This window comes from Harpegnathos saltator, unplaced genomic scaffold (genome assembly GCF_003227715.2).
Source record: "Harpegnathos saltator strain DR-91 unplaced genomic scaffold, Hsal_v8.6 scaffold4, whole genome shotgun sequence".
Classification (NCBI taxonomy): domain Eukaryota; kingdom Metazoa; phylum Arthropoda; class Insecta; order Hymenoptera; family Formicidae; genus Harpegnathos; species Harpegnathos saltator.
Genome location: NW_020230205.1, coordinates 345,001 through 361,625, shown reverse-complemented (window position 1 = coordinate 361,625; position 16,625 = coordinate 345,001). Strand labels below are relative to the sequence as shown.

At 47.6% G+C, this 16,625-nt stretch overlaps 1 protein-coding gene across 4 annotated transcripts in view; it reads right to left on the bottom strand.

Annotated features, from left to right (window-relative positions):
• Positions 1-16,625, bottom strand: part of LOC105182101 (circadian locomoter output cycles protein kaput) — a 95,386-nt gene that overhangs the window by 1,763 nt on the left and 76,998 nt on the right. For 3 of the 4 annotated variants that reach the window (XM_019840877.2, XM_019840875.2, XM_011139277.3), the window contains exons 3-13: positions 11,727-11,893; positions 11,128-11,201; positions 10,928-11,026; positions 5,951-6,317; positions 4,011-4,271; positions 3,304-3,454; positions 2,572-2,689; positions 1,308-2,439; positions 1,029-1,073; positions 290-333; positions 47-190 (exon numbers count right to left, since the gene is read on the bottom strand). In XM_019840877.2, the coding sequence (XP_019696436.1) occupies positions 47-190; positions 290-333; positions 1,029-1,073; positions 1,308-2,439; positions 2,572-2,689; positions 3,304-3,454; positions 4,011-4,271; positions 5,951-6,317; positions 10,928-11,026; positions 11,128-11,201; positions 11,727-11,893 (2,602 nt within the window). Of the gene's footprint in view, positions 1-46; positions 191-289; positions 334-1,028; positions 1,175-1,307; positions 2,440-2,571; positions 2,690-3,303; positions 3,455-4,010; positions 4,272-5,950; positions 6,318-10,927; positions 11,027-11,127; positions 11,202-11,726; positions 11,894-16,625 lie in introns of those variants that run through there. The other variant, XM_011139281.2, reaches the window with a different exon arrangement.

Below are 16,625 nucleotides of genomic sequence, written 5' to 3'. Positions count from 1 at the left end.
ACATGATACACTCCTCAGTATGCACTTATCCTATAATTGTGCATACCTGCAGGTGTGACAAGTTCTCTCTTTGAACGCGAAAGGCCGGGTTCTCCAAATCGCGTGCTAACACGTTGAGCTGTGACTGTCGTAGCGTCATACTCTTTGCTATTTGCTGATGTGTCCGTCTTATCTTATCGTTAATCGTTTGCTACAAGCATATTATATAATACAAAGTTTCACAAAATCTAATCTGTCAAGTGCGTTCAGACTATCGTCAATTATGTGTTATTTATCGTTGTACACTTACATCGTCAGGTGTTGGTTGGTGCATTTTCCTATCGTTGAAACCATCTGAAATGATACGACAGAGAAAGAGAGAGGTAGAGAATGTGAGAGAGTGAGAGAGAGAGGTAGAGAATGTGTGTGTGTGTGTGTGTGTGTGTGTGTGTGTGTGTGTGAGTGAGTGAGTGAGTGAGAGAGAGAGAGAGAGAGAGAGAGAGAGAGAGAGAGAGAGAGAGAGAGAGAGAGAGAGAGAGAGAGAGAGAGAGAGAGAGAGAGAGAGAGAGAGAGAGAGAGAGAGAGAGAGAGAGAGAGGAGAGAGAGAGAGAGAGAGAGAGAGAGAGAGAGAGAGAGAGAGAGAGAGAGAGAGAGAGAGAGGAGAGAGGAGAGAGAGAGAGAGAGGAGAGAGAGAGAGAGAGAGAGAGAGAGAGAGAGAGGAGAGAGAGAGAGAGAGAGGAGAGAGAGAGAGAGAGAGAGGAGAGAGAGAGAGGAGAGAGAGAGAGAGAGAGGAGAGAGAGAGAGAGAGAGAGAGAGAGAGAGAGAGAGAGAGAGAGAGAGAGAGGAGAGAGAGAGAGAGAGAGAGAGAGGAGAGAGAGAGAGAGAGAGAGAGAGAGAGAGAGAGAGAGAGAGAGAGAGAGAGAGAGAGAGAGAGAGAGAGAGAGAGAGAGAGAGAGCGCTAATTGAACCAACACATTTCGCCAAAGATATTCGCAAGCACTAGTTGTAAGATAATCATTCTTACAAATGTAAAAGACATCGAGACTTACTTTTAAAGTCTGGTACAGGCCCAATATCGAATATTTTCATGATTTCTGTCAGAACAGAAAAGAAATGCTTATCAAGGACGTGCCATTTTTTTTTATGGGCTATATGTAAGCAACTCGTAGGTAAAGTGGCAACAGTCAACAGACACCTAATCGAATGAAAAAGGAATTTGAGTTCAAGTGAAAGCCGCATGTATGTGCATCGCGAGTTCATTTCATCTAATAGACAGAAACTAAATTGTGTGTTCAACGGACGAGAGCGCGGTTTACTGTTTGCAGTACCTGAATTCGCGTCCAGCTCTGGATTTAGCAGCGTGTCGTCCTTCCGATCCTGCAGATCATTAAACTGCTCCTCCTCGAGGTTCGTTATAATCAGCGGCGCGGCGGGATGGTCGCCGATCAGCTGCTGATACTCGACCCCGATTTCTTGCAAACTCGAGGTGGGCGACTCCACCGTCATCAGCGGCTGCGAGTTGACGTCGTTGTAGCGGTTGAACTCGGCGAGCACCGGATAGCTGTTCTCGGCCATGAAGGTCGTCCGGCAGTCCATGTAGGAGACACTCTGTTGCATGTCGTTGTCGTTCGTCGACATGTATGTCTCGTTGGGCCTCTTCTTGTTGCGCATCGCGGCGAGGTCCTCGTCGCTGCATATCCTCTTCAACGTGCACCGATTGTGCGACTCGGTCGTGGGCGAGACGACGGGACGGTCGTTTGTGGCGGCGTCGTTATAGTATTGCAGCTCCCTGTTGTCTAGGTAATCGTACCCTTCAACGCCGCGCTCGACTTTGATGTTGCACGTCGACTGCTGCTGTTGTTGCTGTTGCTGGTGCTGGGTTTGCTTGACCCTCTTCTGCGCGCTCAGAACGTTCGCGCTCTGGGGCACGTTCATGCCCGGTAAATGACTGCAGGGAGCGACGTTGCGGGAATTCGCACCAGCCTCGCAAACAGCGTGAATGTTCGAATGCGTGATATCGTCGCTTTGGACGTTGGTGTGGTTGTTGGACATGGAATTGATCGTCTCGTACATCGATAGAGGCTTGCCGGACGACGGCTTCGCGCTCTCCGAGTCCGACATCTGCTCCCCGTCGCTGGAACTCATGTATTTTCCGTCACAGGAGTGCCTATCATTGGTCTCTTTCTTTATGCTCGGGCTCTGCTTGCCCTTGCCTTGCAGAGCGACGTAGTGCTCGATCTTGTTGATGCCGATCTTGTTGGCCTGCGTGGCGGCGGGTGGCAAACGAGAGGATATGATGGCGGCCTTGACGAACTGGGTGTTCGGCATCGGCGCCGGTGAGAAACGCTCCTCCGACACAACCGGCGACGAGGGTAGGTCGCTGACCAGCTGGGTGATGGCGTCTTCGAGTCGCGCTGGTTCCTCGAGGTTGCATTTCGCCGGTTTGCAGGACATGGTGTCCTAATAAATGAACGAGCCGGGGGGGGGATAGGGGGGATTCGTTAACCTTCTTACTCTCCGGGTCTCGTGTGCAAAGTTCAACGGCAAATTCGACGGAACTGAACAAACACGCGGGGAAATTATTGAACTTACCAACTTCGGCTGCGAGGAGTTGTCGGTGTCCTGAATCATGAATTTGCTGGTGCCGGCTTCCACGACCGCGGAGAATCTTTGTTTCATCTCCTTGATCAGTTCGATGCCTTCCTCTTCCCTGCGCATAAAATTCCCATCGTAACTACGAGTCTCGCCTACACTGCAAACCCGAGTGTGTTACTTTGACACGTATAAGCTGAAGCTTTCTTTAGGCGTTTCTTGTCGTCTGAAATCACGTCATTTCAATGCATCTCGATATCACTCGGCGCGTTTAAACGCGCTAAACGACGCGATTTAAGACGACAAGATACGCGTAAAGGAACTTTCAGCTTATACGCGTCAAAATAACACACTCGGGTTTTGCAGTGTACGTGCGATATGCGTGCGCGATGTTCATCAGATCGGACAGGAAAAGAAGACATCTTCTCATCGGACGAGTGGAAAAATGGTCGGGACGACGTGCAAAAACAAGAGCCATTCAGCAAATTTGCTTGTAACTTTAGCGCGAACCTATTCTCCGCGTATTATCCGGGGAATTTGTCCGGGGAAACTCTCTCAGGGGGAAACTCTACTCGCCTTTTTATTTCTCGCTACATTCAGCGCGCCTGATATTGGAGATGCAAGTGCGTGCGTCTCTCTCTCTTGGCGCGAAGTGTTACCGCGTCTGTCTATTGATCGATCGGAATCGGGCCCGCTCTATTCGCTCCTCCGCAATCCTCGAGCTGTACTTACGATATTAACGTGTTGATGCAGACAAAGGACTCGAACGTCTGCGTGTCCTTGTCGTACTCGAGATAACCGTGCGTCCGCAAGTAGATAAATTCGCCGGTTTTGGCGAGTAATCTGTAGCAAGATGTACCGCAGGTCACGGCTTGGACGTACACTGCGAAATGCACAGGGAATGTTATCAGCGGTTGCAGATTACGAGGCGGATTACAAAATCCCCACGCGAGAGTATATTTTTACTTCGTTCTCACGCGCTTCGGACCGAGCAGCGGCGCTTCGTCATGCACCTTGTCGGCGCGCATTTAAATTGCAATTGGGTTTGATAACAATATGCAAAGCAACGTAGGCGCTTCGCGCTCACGACGCCTACGAATACGTTAAAATAACAATGCTGGCGTCGCGCATACGATACTACAACTCGGGCGATACAACTGTCAAAAATGAGGCGCAGCGCAATATAACTTCGATAATTCGACGTTGTGTACGTGTACATGCATAAATATGCCACCGTATCTCGATCGCAATATCGAGTTATATTTGTCACGCGCGTTATCACTTCGATATTATTCCGTAACGGTAAAGGAAAATCTCTCCGCGACGCTACAATGCGCAACGGCTGCGATTGATCCGAATGATCGTGAAGAAACGCGTCACGTCGACCGACGAGCGCGAGGAGCTCGACGCTAATTACTCTGAAACGCAACAAGCCTTACTTTGCTGTAGGCCAATCATCGTCCATTTATAGTCATCCTTGTGCATGAAGGCGAACGCACTCAGGCCCGACACCTCCTCCGATAAGTAGCCGGCGACGACGGACACCCTGTGGTCGCAGTAGATGATACGCCCGTCGATCAGATGCCGCGTCACATACTCGTCTTTATTGGCGTCGATTATCGACAATTCGGTGATGGATCGTTTCTTCGGCAGGCTCGCTATGCTGGCGAACACGATGTCGTTGCTGGTACTCGCCATCTCTGCCGAGGGGCCATTTGTCCGAGAAATTAGCGAACAATGACGAAACATGAGAATTGGAAGGCCGCTTGGCGCGTGCTCGGCGCGGAATGAATCGAGTCGGTTCTGCATTCTGATTTGAGTATCAAGATGTGTAAGGTAAGCGTGAGAATAGCCGGGCGACGAAAAGCGCGGCTCTCTGCGCATCACAACTGTCAAGCAATTTCCCAAACGACATTTGCCCGTCGGATAACTGCCTTTTATATTTACAAACAGAACCCCAAGGCGGGGGTAACAAATCACGTTTTACCACTCGCGCGAGAGAGAGAGAGAGAGAGAGAGAGAAAGAGAGAGAGAGAGAGAGAGAGAGAGAGAGAGAGAGAGAGAGAGAGAGAGAGAGAGAGAGAGAGAGAGAGAGAGAGAGAGAGAGAGAGAGAGAGAGAGAGAGAGAGCGGCCCTTGTGCCACGACAAAAATATAATAACCAATTGGATAATTGAGATGTTTAATGTGCAAAGTGCAGCCGGGCGAGTCGGCCAGCAACAGATGGTTTTTCATTAAATTTTCGCCGGGGAAGAAACCGGGTCAAAGTGTATACACGAGCAGCGAGCTTTCGTACGTACGAAAGGATAGCGTGACGAATCTGGAGCATCTTGTTTGCAATTGGACGGGATGTCATGCGATGATTTAGATTCCGTCGTAGAAACGTCGGTGTTTGGTCGACCACTTGGAGTCGTCCACGGGTCTCTGAACCGTACCGCACGTAGTGCACGTGTGCGCGCGTGTGAGTACACACTTCCGAGCGTGAAGTTTAATTTAACAATCGGAGGCGAGTGAAGGATTGTGCGTTAAACGGCTCTGATGACTGCGCGCCTACGTCTCTTCGCCGGCGGTGGCGAAGGTCTAAATTTAAATACGCGAGTAGAGTAAATATTTGCGATACTCGTTTCGAAACCAGCGCTACGAGTTCCGCAGCTTGTCGTGTGTGATAAAACAGGACCATCGATCCGGGAAAACTGCGTCAGGTCTTCTTTCCAGCGGCTCGCCGCTATAGAATGTATAATGGAGCGCGATATGGCTGATTTACACGACCGCTATCGATCGCGATTACAGGATTACATAATGCGCGGTAAGGACGAATCAGCTGCATGCAGGTGTCACACAAGTGGGGTGCTAAATAATGCAAATGAAGGAAAAATCCAATCGTCGCCGACCGAATCGTGACCATAGCAAGCACTCTGGTCATCCCAGCTGTAAGCCTGTTCATCTGAGACTGCGTTTATCTGTTCTGATGAAGCTCAACCGATCTCTAAAGGAGTTCTCGCCATTCTCTCAAATTAGTGACAATCGTTTTTCGCCTCTCGGAATATGAAGGACATAATGATACTTATGTCGCTGGCCGAGGTTGAATCGAGACAAAATCGTGCTAATTCTCTCTAGCGACAGATGAAAGCGAGAAAAATGATGAAATTTAAATGAATACTTCGCTCATGGGTCGAGAGTGACCGAGGAGGAAGAAGAGAGAGATAGCTAGTCCTAGATGTAAACGATTAAATTCTATTGATGCATTTATAACGAGAACGTATGTGTGTGTGTGTGTATAATTGACGAAATTTCAAGCTGTCACGAGATTAAGGACAAGATGACGGAGAAGAAATGCAGGCTGCGTTCCGGCCTGAAGTTGGCTTCTCTCACTCACTCACCTCGGTGTCTCCCCTTGTTCCCGTTAGATTCCGCGTTTCGACGAGCCTCCGCGAGCCGGAGGATCCCCGAAATGTCGAGGCACTCGTACTGAGTGTTCTCGCGTCTGGAAACGGTGCGCTGCGACATGCGGATCTTGAAGTTCCGCCTCTGCTCCCGGAAGAACTTGATCCTGTCCGTCCTCTGGCTACTCGAGTCCTCCGACGAGCTGGAGCTGTTCTCACTCGTCGAATCGGACACCTGCTGCGCGACACCAGTCGGCGACGGCACCGTCGTCAGCTGCATCTCGTCAGGCCTGATGTTCCGCGTGAGCTCGTCGTGATCCTCGGGATGGATGAAATTGTACAGGGACTGACCCAGCAACTCATTCTGCAACAACACGACTGACGTTTCAGAACCGACTGATTCGAGTTCGGCTGGTTCAGAGTTCAGACGAAACCGGTCCTTGCGTCTCGCGATGTTGCCATCGCGCGATGCCTGACCTCGATTGCGCGATGAGAAAAATTAATTCCTCGAGAACTTTCGCCTCGCTGGTTCATCGATTCGTCGAATGTAACGTTTCGTCCGTTTAATTCGAGGCTTAACTCGAGACGAGAATAATTAATGAGATGACTCGGAACGAGAACGACCGTTGTTACTTGGACCTTGGAAGCGCGAAAGGAGGGCACGTGTTAAACGTTAGATGCGTGCACACCATTTATCCTCCCCGCGAATGATGTTTGATGATCGTCGTTCTTGCGAAACGCGCGAAAAGCGCAAAGTTAATTCTGACCAACCTCGCGCCGTTAATCTCTCCAATTTCCCCCGAGATTACCCGGCGAGGTGTCGCCGCGCGAACATCCGCGTTCACTTATCCGGCATAAAAACAAATATCGTATTCCGCGGAGCGGCGTTATAATCCCCGTTACTTTTCAATGTTACGAGTCCTGGAAGTGACATCTTTCGCCGTCGCGACTCGAGGCAAACGGGATATCATCTCGCGGCGTCTCGACTTTTATCTGAAAATTAAATCGACGCGTCTCTCTCTCTCTCTCTCTCTCTCTCTCTCCCTCCCTCCCTCTCTCTTTCTCCGTACATCGCGGTAATTTGCCGCGCGTTCGTCCCGCGGATGGAGATACTTGAAAGTTTCATGCGCGAACTTCTCGCTGGCAGTCTCCTTAAGGGCCATCTACACTCGGTGGAATTCAATAGTATCGTCCTCCGCGCAGCGAATAGCGCGTTTGCGATACGTGTACATAGATGTTGACGACAACGACGACGACGGTGCACCACGTCGGCGACGGAGCTCGTTTTCCCCGCGGGGGGCTTCTTCTTCAGAACAATACAGCCTGATTGTGAGTGCTTTCTTAAAAAACGAGAGCAAACCCGCGCTCGCAAACAACTCCCGCCCCGTCTGCCCTTCATCCTTCACCTTTTCGCTCCTCCTCCTCCTCCTCCTCCTCCTCCTCCGCCTTTTCCATCCTCCTCTCCTCGTATCTTCATCTTTTCGTCTCCCAGCATCCCTTATACATACAAGCCGAAAGAGAAGGAGGGAGGGAGGGGGTGGGCGCGCGCGAGAGAGAGAGAGAGAGAGAGATCGAGTCGGTCGGCCCCGAGAGTAGAGCCGGTTCGTTACGGCAGAGTGGCGAATTATCGTTACGCCTGAATCTGGAGCGCCACCGACGAACGCGAGAGAGCGCGGCCGCGATCGATAGCGCGGACATTTTTTACATTTTATCCTCGGCGTTGTTACACCACTACCGTCGCCCGGTCGTCCTCTCGTTGTTTTCCCGCGGCAACACGAAGGGTGCTCCCGTGGGAGAACAATGATACGTTACGCATACAGACGAGAGAACCGCGCGACGCGACGCGACGCGACTCTCGACGTCGGTGTCCTTCTAATGAGCAGCGAACTTTTGGCAATTTAAGGAGAGCGACGTGGACCAGAGGAGGCGTTCTCTCGTCCCGTAAGCAAGCCATTACATGAAGGCTTAACAAGGTAGGTAAGTCGGTTTTGATTAATTGAAGACTCCCTACGGCGGGTCCGCCGACGCGTGAAATTACGTTCGACAATGCGCGACGGCGCGCGCGCGGAATTTTTCGCGCGCCCATCGCAGCAACCGTCGCGAATATAGTGCGGATATAGAATCCGGCTATATTTGCATGCCAATTATTTTATTTCCGTTATATATTTGCCCCGAAAAGAATGTTTACGCGGCTCTTGCCCGCACACGCGCTGGCCGTCGCGCACGTGGTGCGGCGCGGCGGGATTTATTTTCAGGGACGTATCCGCTGCGGTCCTGCCGCCTCGATTTTCCACATCCGCGGATCAAATGCCAGATGCGATAACTAGTATGAATCTTAATAATTTAAGAGTGATTTGCGCTCGCTGGGAAGTGGAAACACGTGCGTCGTAGCGCGGAGATTCGGAGAGATCGGAGATAGCGAGATATTCGATCGCGACTTTGTGAGCGAGAGCGAGCGTGTAATTTAATACATCGTCCACATTCAGCGTGGAAAATATTTCGACGCGATTTTAATGTGTAAACGCTGCTGTGCATGCTCGCACGTTCGCTTTGAAGCATCGGCATCGTTGTCGTCGCGCGTTTCTATCGTCGTAACCATCGCTCGCGCTCAGCTAAAACCTCCGCTGCGTATAAAACTGTCGGTCTGAACCGTGACCCCGATCACAAATACAACGTATCGGCGACATATAACACACAATACTTTCCCACATTAACATTTTTATTCTAATTCCACTGCCATCTGCTTATTAATTATTTCCCCTCGGCGATACGTAGCACCGTAGCTGGACGAAAGTTAGCTCGCGTCAATTAGCTTCTTCGCAGCGCAGACTTTGATCCGAGCGAGATTGCCGTGTGGCTAAAATATCTCGTGCATAATTACGACGTCTCCGATAATGCGGAAAGCTCTGAGCGCTGAGGATGACAATGTTGTGCCGGCTACAAAGAGGCACGCAGCGGAACGAGATTCTTTGTTGTATATCTCGCGCTTCGATCGCACAAATTATTCGCGCACAATCCGCGCTCAATATCCGCAGCGGGTAGTCAACTGGGCTGACTTTATTGTAAGATGAAAACCTGCCCCGGGCATTACTCCCTCGCAACGTTCGTTATTTCACCCTCATGTGTGCCTCTGATTAATTGCACGTTTGCTTTTTACGCGATTCTTCTCTCTCTCTCTCTCTCTCTCTCTTTCCCGCAACTCTCTTCCCGTTCACCTCGTCCCGTCTGATAAATTCGCACTCGTCGATGAAGCAGACGGGGGAATTATAATCGTTTATTCCGCCGATATTCGCGGAAGGCAGCGCAACTAGGAACACGACGAATCCGTTTTAATGGCTCTCTCTCTCTCTCTCGCACAGCTTCTGATGTTACACAAACGAAAGCGCGTTGCCGCGCATTAATCGGTATTAGCAGGCAGGTATTGCCAATTAGTGTCAACAAGTCGCGTCGCGGCAGTATTTCGATATTATCAAATTAGCCGTACGTTCTCGGTGGGGCGCGACTCGCAAATGAAACACGATCGTCGTCCGTTTCCGTGACAAATACGACGACAAGTGTCATCATCGCAGCCGAGCAGGATTCTTACGCGTATATTCGTCTGCTTCCCGCCGAGATTTTCGCGAGCGTTTCCCACATCTGACACATCTTCCAAGCGACGCTATGGAAGCTGTACAAATAAATCTGTCAGCGTGACGTTTCCGTCCTGCATTTTCCGCGGATTCGCGCATTCGTGACCGCATTAGAAGAAGAAGGCCGAGCGTGGTCACTCAACGCGGGTCTCATTACGCGCGGACAGGTGGATAAACTATTTTTCGCAGTGCGTAGGATGGACGCGAGCGTTCTTTTCGCGAGCGACCGCGCGGCTCCTCCGTTTCGCGTTATACAAATATACGCGAAACGAGCGCGCGTGTATTGGCAGGTACGTTTCACACAGACACACACACACACACACACGCGCGCGCGCGCGTGCACACACACACACACACACACACACAGAGAGCGAAAAGCAGCAGCAGAGGGCATACAGCAGCGCGCGGTTGCCATGGGAGCGTATTTGCGTTGCACGCACTCATTTGATCGATAATTCCTAACTCCGCGCGCACAGGGGTAGGTCGGTGCTGCAGCTGCAGCCGCGAGATCGCGATCGCTGCCCTTCGTCCCTCTTGCAGCCACCCACCCGGCCAGCCACCCAGCACCCCCCGGCGCCGGCGCACGAAAGTATATTGCCGATGTTTCAATGGCCGGAATATAGATACACACTGAACGAAAAGAAGTAACAGAAAGAAGAACAGAAGGAGGGCAAGTAAAATCGCCGCGGAGGGCGGCGGGGAGGGAGAGGGGGAAGACGGAAAATTCCGCAAAACGGGACCGTCGACGGGACGCGCGCGGGTAAATAGGTACCCGTTAATAACTCCACAGCGAATATTTCAAGCGCCTGGTCGCTCTCTCGAGCGACGCAAAGTACCGGCTTGACCTTATCGCAGACGCACAGGGAAAGCTTATCGATATGTCTCTCTCGCTGCGAGGTAAACAGCATCGAAAAGTCCTTCTCGCAGCTTTTTTCGCCGGTGCGACGCGCTTCGCATTTCTCTCATCGTCGATTGCCGGGATTATCTCGTGGGTGGATGGGGAAGGGAGGTGAGTTCATTGTATAACCAGGACTGACTCTCTCTCTCTCTCTCTCTCTCTCTCTCTCTCTCTCTCTCTCTGTCGCGCTCGCGATAAATTGAATTTGATAAATTGCCGGGTTGATTTTCAATTACCGTGCCGTGTGTCGCGGAGCGGATATAATTACATCGTTCGCGAAATGACGCGAAATAAATTGCTCAAACGTCGAAATTGAAGGTACCGGGGCGCCAATTGCGACGTAAGGGGCTCGCAATCTTTGTAAAATTAATATCCACTCGCTCCGGCGGACTGTCCCTTGTTGTCTCTTAGAATTGTGCCATGAAAAGGAGAGAAGAGGAGACCCACCTGAGCATGACCGAGGTGCTGTTCCACTTGTCGGCTCACGTAGACGATCTTCCCCGTCGCGGTGACCACCAGGAAGAACCCTCCGTTGCCAATCAGTTGCTGTTATTTGATTTGAAAAAAAGCGAAAGAAAAAGAAACGAATCTAGAGTGAGTGTCGATCGTCACGAGATCCGTATTAGATGCGAGTGTTGTGTACTCACGTCGACGAAATATCGTTCCAAGTCGAACTCGTTGAATTGCCGAGGAAGGAAGTTCGTCGAGCCACGTCCGAGTGCTGTAAATAACGCACGACGTACGTGACTGTGAGTAGTGCCCTTCTCTCACAGCCGTGCGTAAATCGGAGTAACATCGAATATGAATAAATTACTAGCTCCGACCTATCGGCGACACAAGTCTTATACGAGTAGACAGCCCCGGTTTTGCACAGCTTTCGCTTGCTCATAATTTGTTTGCTTACAATTAAGTCGAGTACGTCATATAATCGGCAATTTTTATCCTTCGAGTAACTTGGCGTCAGTTAAAAGTAAAATTTCTCATCAAGGTTATTTTTCTTCTTTTTTTTCTTCATCGATTGACGCACGACCGTTCAAAATTATTGCGCTTCCAGCGATCGTCTAGCTCCGAAGTGCTCCGCATTATTCAAGAGGTTAACAGTAAGCTCATTGTATGAATAATATAATAATTATACAACAATTATATATACCGTAATGGAGGAGAGTTGTACATTAATATAGATGTTGAGTTATTGGGAAGAATAATGAAACCGGAGGTGCGAAGAGGACGCTTTAATAACACTTACTATACTGCGTCCTCAGGAAGGCGGCGGCTAACCTCAGGATGGATATCTTGTCCATTCTCCTCGAACTTCCAGCGACGATCGGTAACAGGGCCGCCATCGTCGAAATGTTCGTGTTGAGATTGTCACGCCGTTGTTTTTCTGCCATGTTCCGCGATGCTCGCGGATTGCTGTAACAAAAATGCGAAATTTAGCGACGGCGTCCATCTTTTGTCTCACGGATGGAAAACTCTTCACGTGAGTCTGCTTTTTGTTTTCCGCAATTTTTATGAATTTATCACCAAAAAAAAATATTCTTTTCGTAAAGTGATTTTTCCCATAGTCTCATATTCTAAGTGGAACCTTTCACAGAAAAATGATCCCTCTTTCGATAAAGCGATTAAAGTGAACGATTCATCTAAAATTTATTAGATATCATTCTAACCGTTTTCCTTTTATTTCAAGAGGGTCTCCTCTTATATCAATTATTCATTTTCCTCTTATATAAAGAGAAATATGTTGATTTGAATGTCGGCTTCTTTTGTTCAGTCATGCTCTACCTCCAGACATGAATGAAAAAATAACCGTCATGGGTTAGAATATTCGGAACGCTTTTCAAAAAAAAGGTGTGTGTTGCTGTAATATACAACGAAGATAATTTATCCATATTTGGTCAAGCACAGTTTATAACCTATTGCAAGAAGTTGAATAATATATTTTTTTCTTTTAACTATGTTTCATACAATTGATTATGATGAACATCTTTGTAGCTATGAAGTAATAAAACTGCTTGGTAATATATTTGTTATGGTGATCTTATTTCATTCGTGCCTACTTATTGTAGAACTGGAGCCAGAAGTATATATATATATATATTATTTTTCGCTACACATTATAGTAATTTTTTTCAAATTAACTAGTATAACCAGTGAGGACAAAGTATCGTAAGAATAAATAATAATCTTCTTAAAAAAAGACTAAATAATCTATGTGTAAGAGGAAATTTACATTAAAATCAATAAGATTTGCATTATACATATAACATATAATCCCTCCAACTTTAAGAATAATATATTTATAATATTTTCCTCTTGATCTTAGAGGAATCCTTTCGAAACCATATATAAGAACAAAATCCTCGAAAATTTAGATGCTCTGAAACCCGCTTGTTCTGAAATTACTTTTCTCTGGGTGATATACGCGACAGTAGTGGTCGCTGCATAAGGCACAAAGCACCTTCGCCTGATTTTCTCACCTACTTTATCATCAGTGTTGCACGCATTCATATGCAATAACTATCTATTTAAATACAAATAGAGGAAGCTCGCGCTTCGTTATAATGAACATAGAAACAATGACGGATAACCCGCCTTAACCTTAGTCATTAGTTTCCAAGGTGAGAATTTTTATCTCAATTCTCAATCTACAGGGTGTTCCAGAACAATTTTGACAGAGCTCGTGGAGACGTAGGCGTAGAACGGACTAACATAAAATTCCAATACTGTTTTACGATATTCGCAGTAATTATCGAGTTATTAATGACGGAAATCTGAGGAGTGGGCGCGCGCTGAGATGGATAATTGGAGGAAGCGTAGCAGCGAACGTTCGGCCCAGTCGATCCAGCGACTGTTGGCGGCGGCGAGACGCAGGAGTGGCGAGATAAAATACGAATAGCGCCGCGTTGTCTTTCCCCTCGTCGGCAACAGATTGTTAGATCGACTGGGTCGAGAGAGTGCCGCTTCTTATTCCAGATTCCAGATCGTCCATCTCGATGTGCGCCCGCTCCTCAAATTTCTGTCATTAATAATTGGATAATTATTGAGAATATCGCAAAATGGCATGGGACTTTTATGTTTGTTTGTTCCGCTCAACGTCTCCGCACGAACTCTGTAAAAATTGTTCTGGGACACTCTGTATGCGTCTCACATACGCGACACGAAAATACCGAAATATTCGCTTATGACGCGAAGGGAAACACCGTAATATAGCTTCCCGCGGTTATCGTACAATCAACTCGCAGCACCATCGCGCAGTACGGGCGGAAATAAGTCCGCATCCCTGATGTGGATAGTTCATATACGTGTGTACAACACGTGCGCCATATGTACGCCTCACAATAAACGGTTATTTATTTATTAAGTAATATAGTTCACATGTACGCACGTGCACATAGTTATGTGTCATATATCAGGATAGTCGACGTTATCGTCAAAATTATAGTAGAGATTATGCCGATACATAGTACGCAGAAAATCGCGCAATTATGACGCATTGCGCATACAATGGCGTATAATGAAATTAAAAATCGGGAACAAAGCTGAATCGGATGGCGATCGTTAAAAATTACGATTAACTTGATTACGATTTCATATGAATGTTGCATGTCTTCCACTCGATTACGATCCCTCGCGTTTTTGCAGCCATTGTTTCATCAATCATTTTGTCGTCGCGGGTCAACGCGGTATTTGCATTCCACTTTTCGAGAAATAGCACCGACAGAATTCGAGGGAATTTCAAATCTGATAGGAATCACACAGCGAGAGACGGATTGTTCTCGCCCGCTCGGGGCCGCGGTAAGTATAAAGCGCGAGGCAGAATCGAATTATACCAATTAAGCAGGTCGTTGCTATGCTATGCAGCATATATTAGTTAGGCGTACGTTAGGCGTAAATTGAAGCATCCTCGAGCGTGGCATTGAAGTATGCGCGCGCGTATTGAACACTTTATTAATAATAATCTGAGGCGATTATGCGAGAATCCAAACGCTCCAAAATATGTGATTGTACAATTGGCGATACACAATTGGCATATGTATAATACTCCAACTGCTTCTCCTCACGTGTAACGTAATAATCGCAATACAGATCTTGATATATATGTTGGCGTATGAAATTTCTCGGTTGAGGCGGCAACTTACTACTTCCAATGTTTCCATGGCTTTTCAGCGAGAAACGCTGTCGAGACACGAGGCTCTCTCTCTCTCTCTCTCTCTCTCTCTCTCTCTTTTTCTCGGTGACTCGGGACGTTCCGTTTCAACTTTCGAATCGTTTATGAAGTGGCAAAGGTGTGGGCACGAAATTAGAGGGACATAATTCATAGTAGACACATTTCCCAGCGATAATATCAGTTTCTGGCGGAAATGTTTCTTAATATTCAGTCCGGTTATCCAGTTTTCGCAAAGTAGCGGCGATGCGGTCTCTTCGTGCCGCGATTGTCGTCGGCCTTGAGACGGCCGCCATTCCAACATTTAAATATGTCATCGGGATCTCGGCTTTATAAGCATGACGAATAAAAATATTCACGGCTGTATCGAAGCATTGCGACCATATTGCTGAACGTTGCACTTGTTATCAGGTTCATCGTGTCGCGACAGCGACTTGATAACAAAGATCTTGCAAACTTTTAATCATTTACTACTCGAAGGAGCTGTCGCCGCGTATACGTCCATGGACATCCAAACTTTCGTCCTTAAGCCGGGTAAAGAAGCAAGACAAGTCGGCTATAAATGACAAAAGAAAACCGATTTCTTTACACTCTCAATTCCGTACGATTGACACGCTGCGATAGAACACTGCGATTTAAATATTACTTTGCAAGCGTGACACATCAAACTACATAATCGAATACTCAAGAAACAACGCAACCTTTATTTCCTTCCATTAGTTGATATATTAAACATACGTTAAAAGAGCGTTTATATAACGTATGAACTATTTGTACAATATACACGCACATCTCGTTTTATTGTTACGTTCAGCTCTCGTCATGATGATGATGATGATGATTTCCTGTTATAATTTCCCGTTATGATTTTTGCAGAGAAACGAGCACAGACTATCGATAAAAACTGCCACGCGACTTTGCGTATTGCTAATTTAAAAACATGTCGTCGGCGTTTGAAAATAGTTTTGACGACCTGTTGCTCGTCGTATGTATAAAACGATCGAAAAGTGAGAGAAGCGAGTTGAAGCGATCGCGCGTTTCCGCCATACGTGACGTTGCATTCGACACCTTTCGATCTTTTTGTCTAGCCAGCCGAAACTGTTTATGTGCACAATGCGATCCACTGACTATCGGCGTATCAAAATATCTTTCGAGCGATGTACGTTAGAAAAAGAAAGAGAGAGAGAGAGAGAGAGAGAGAGAGAGAGAGAGGGAGAGGAGGGGGAAAGACTGTTTCTCCGGCAAGAATGCAGAATAGACATTACTCGCGTTTCTTTGAGGTTTTTTTACGAAATTGTATAACCTTTTCTACGAGAAAGAGAGAGAGAGAGAGAGAGGGAGAGGGGCAGATAGAGACACCGTTTCTCCGGCAAAATTCAAAATGAGACATCACGCGGCGATAAAGAATTTCTCAAATGGTTTTAGGGGAATGCAGAATAGACATTACTCGCGCTTCTTTGAGATTTTTTTTACGAAATTGTATAACCTTTTCTACGAGAAAGAGAGAGAGAGGGAGAGGGGCAGATAGAGACACCGTTTCTCCGGCAAAATTCAGAGTGAGACATCACGCGGCGATAAATAATTTCTTAAACGGTTTTAGGGGAATGCAGAATAGAGATTATTCGCGTTTCTTCGGGGTTTTTTCACGAAATTGTATAACCTTTTCTACGAGAAAGAGAAAGAGAGAGAGAGAGAGAGAGAGAGAGAGAGAGAGAGAGAGAGAGAGAGGGGGGGAGAGAAATAATCCTTCCCGTCATTTGACTAAAAAGGTCGCACGATAAGGTAACTCATGCGTGCCTCCGATGTGTGTCAAAGATATGTAAGAGAATGATTCTCCGTCGCGAGAAAACGGAAGCGATTAATACATCACTATATTACGATGTCGCCTTTCGCGCCGTGCTGCTCCCGTTCCCACGTTCCTGTTTTAACGCAACACGGGGCGAAGAATGACTGATTGGCTTTGGTAGAGCCTCAGCAGCT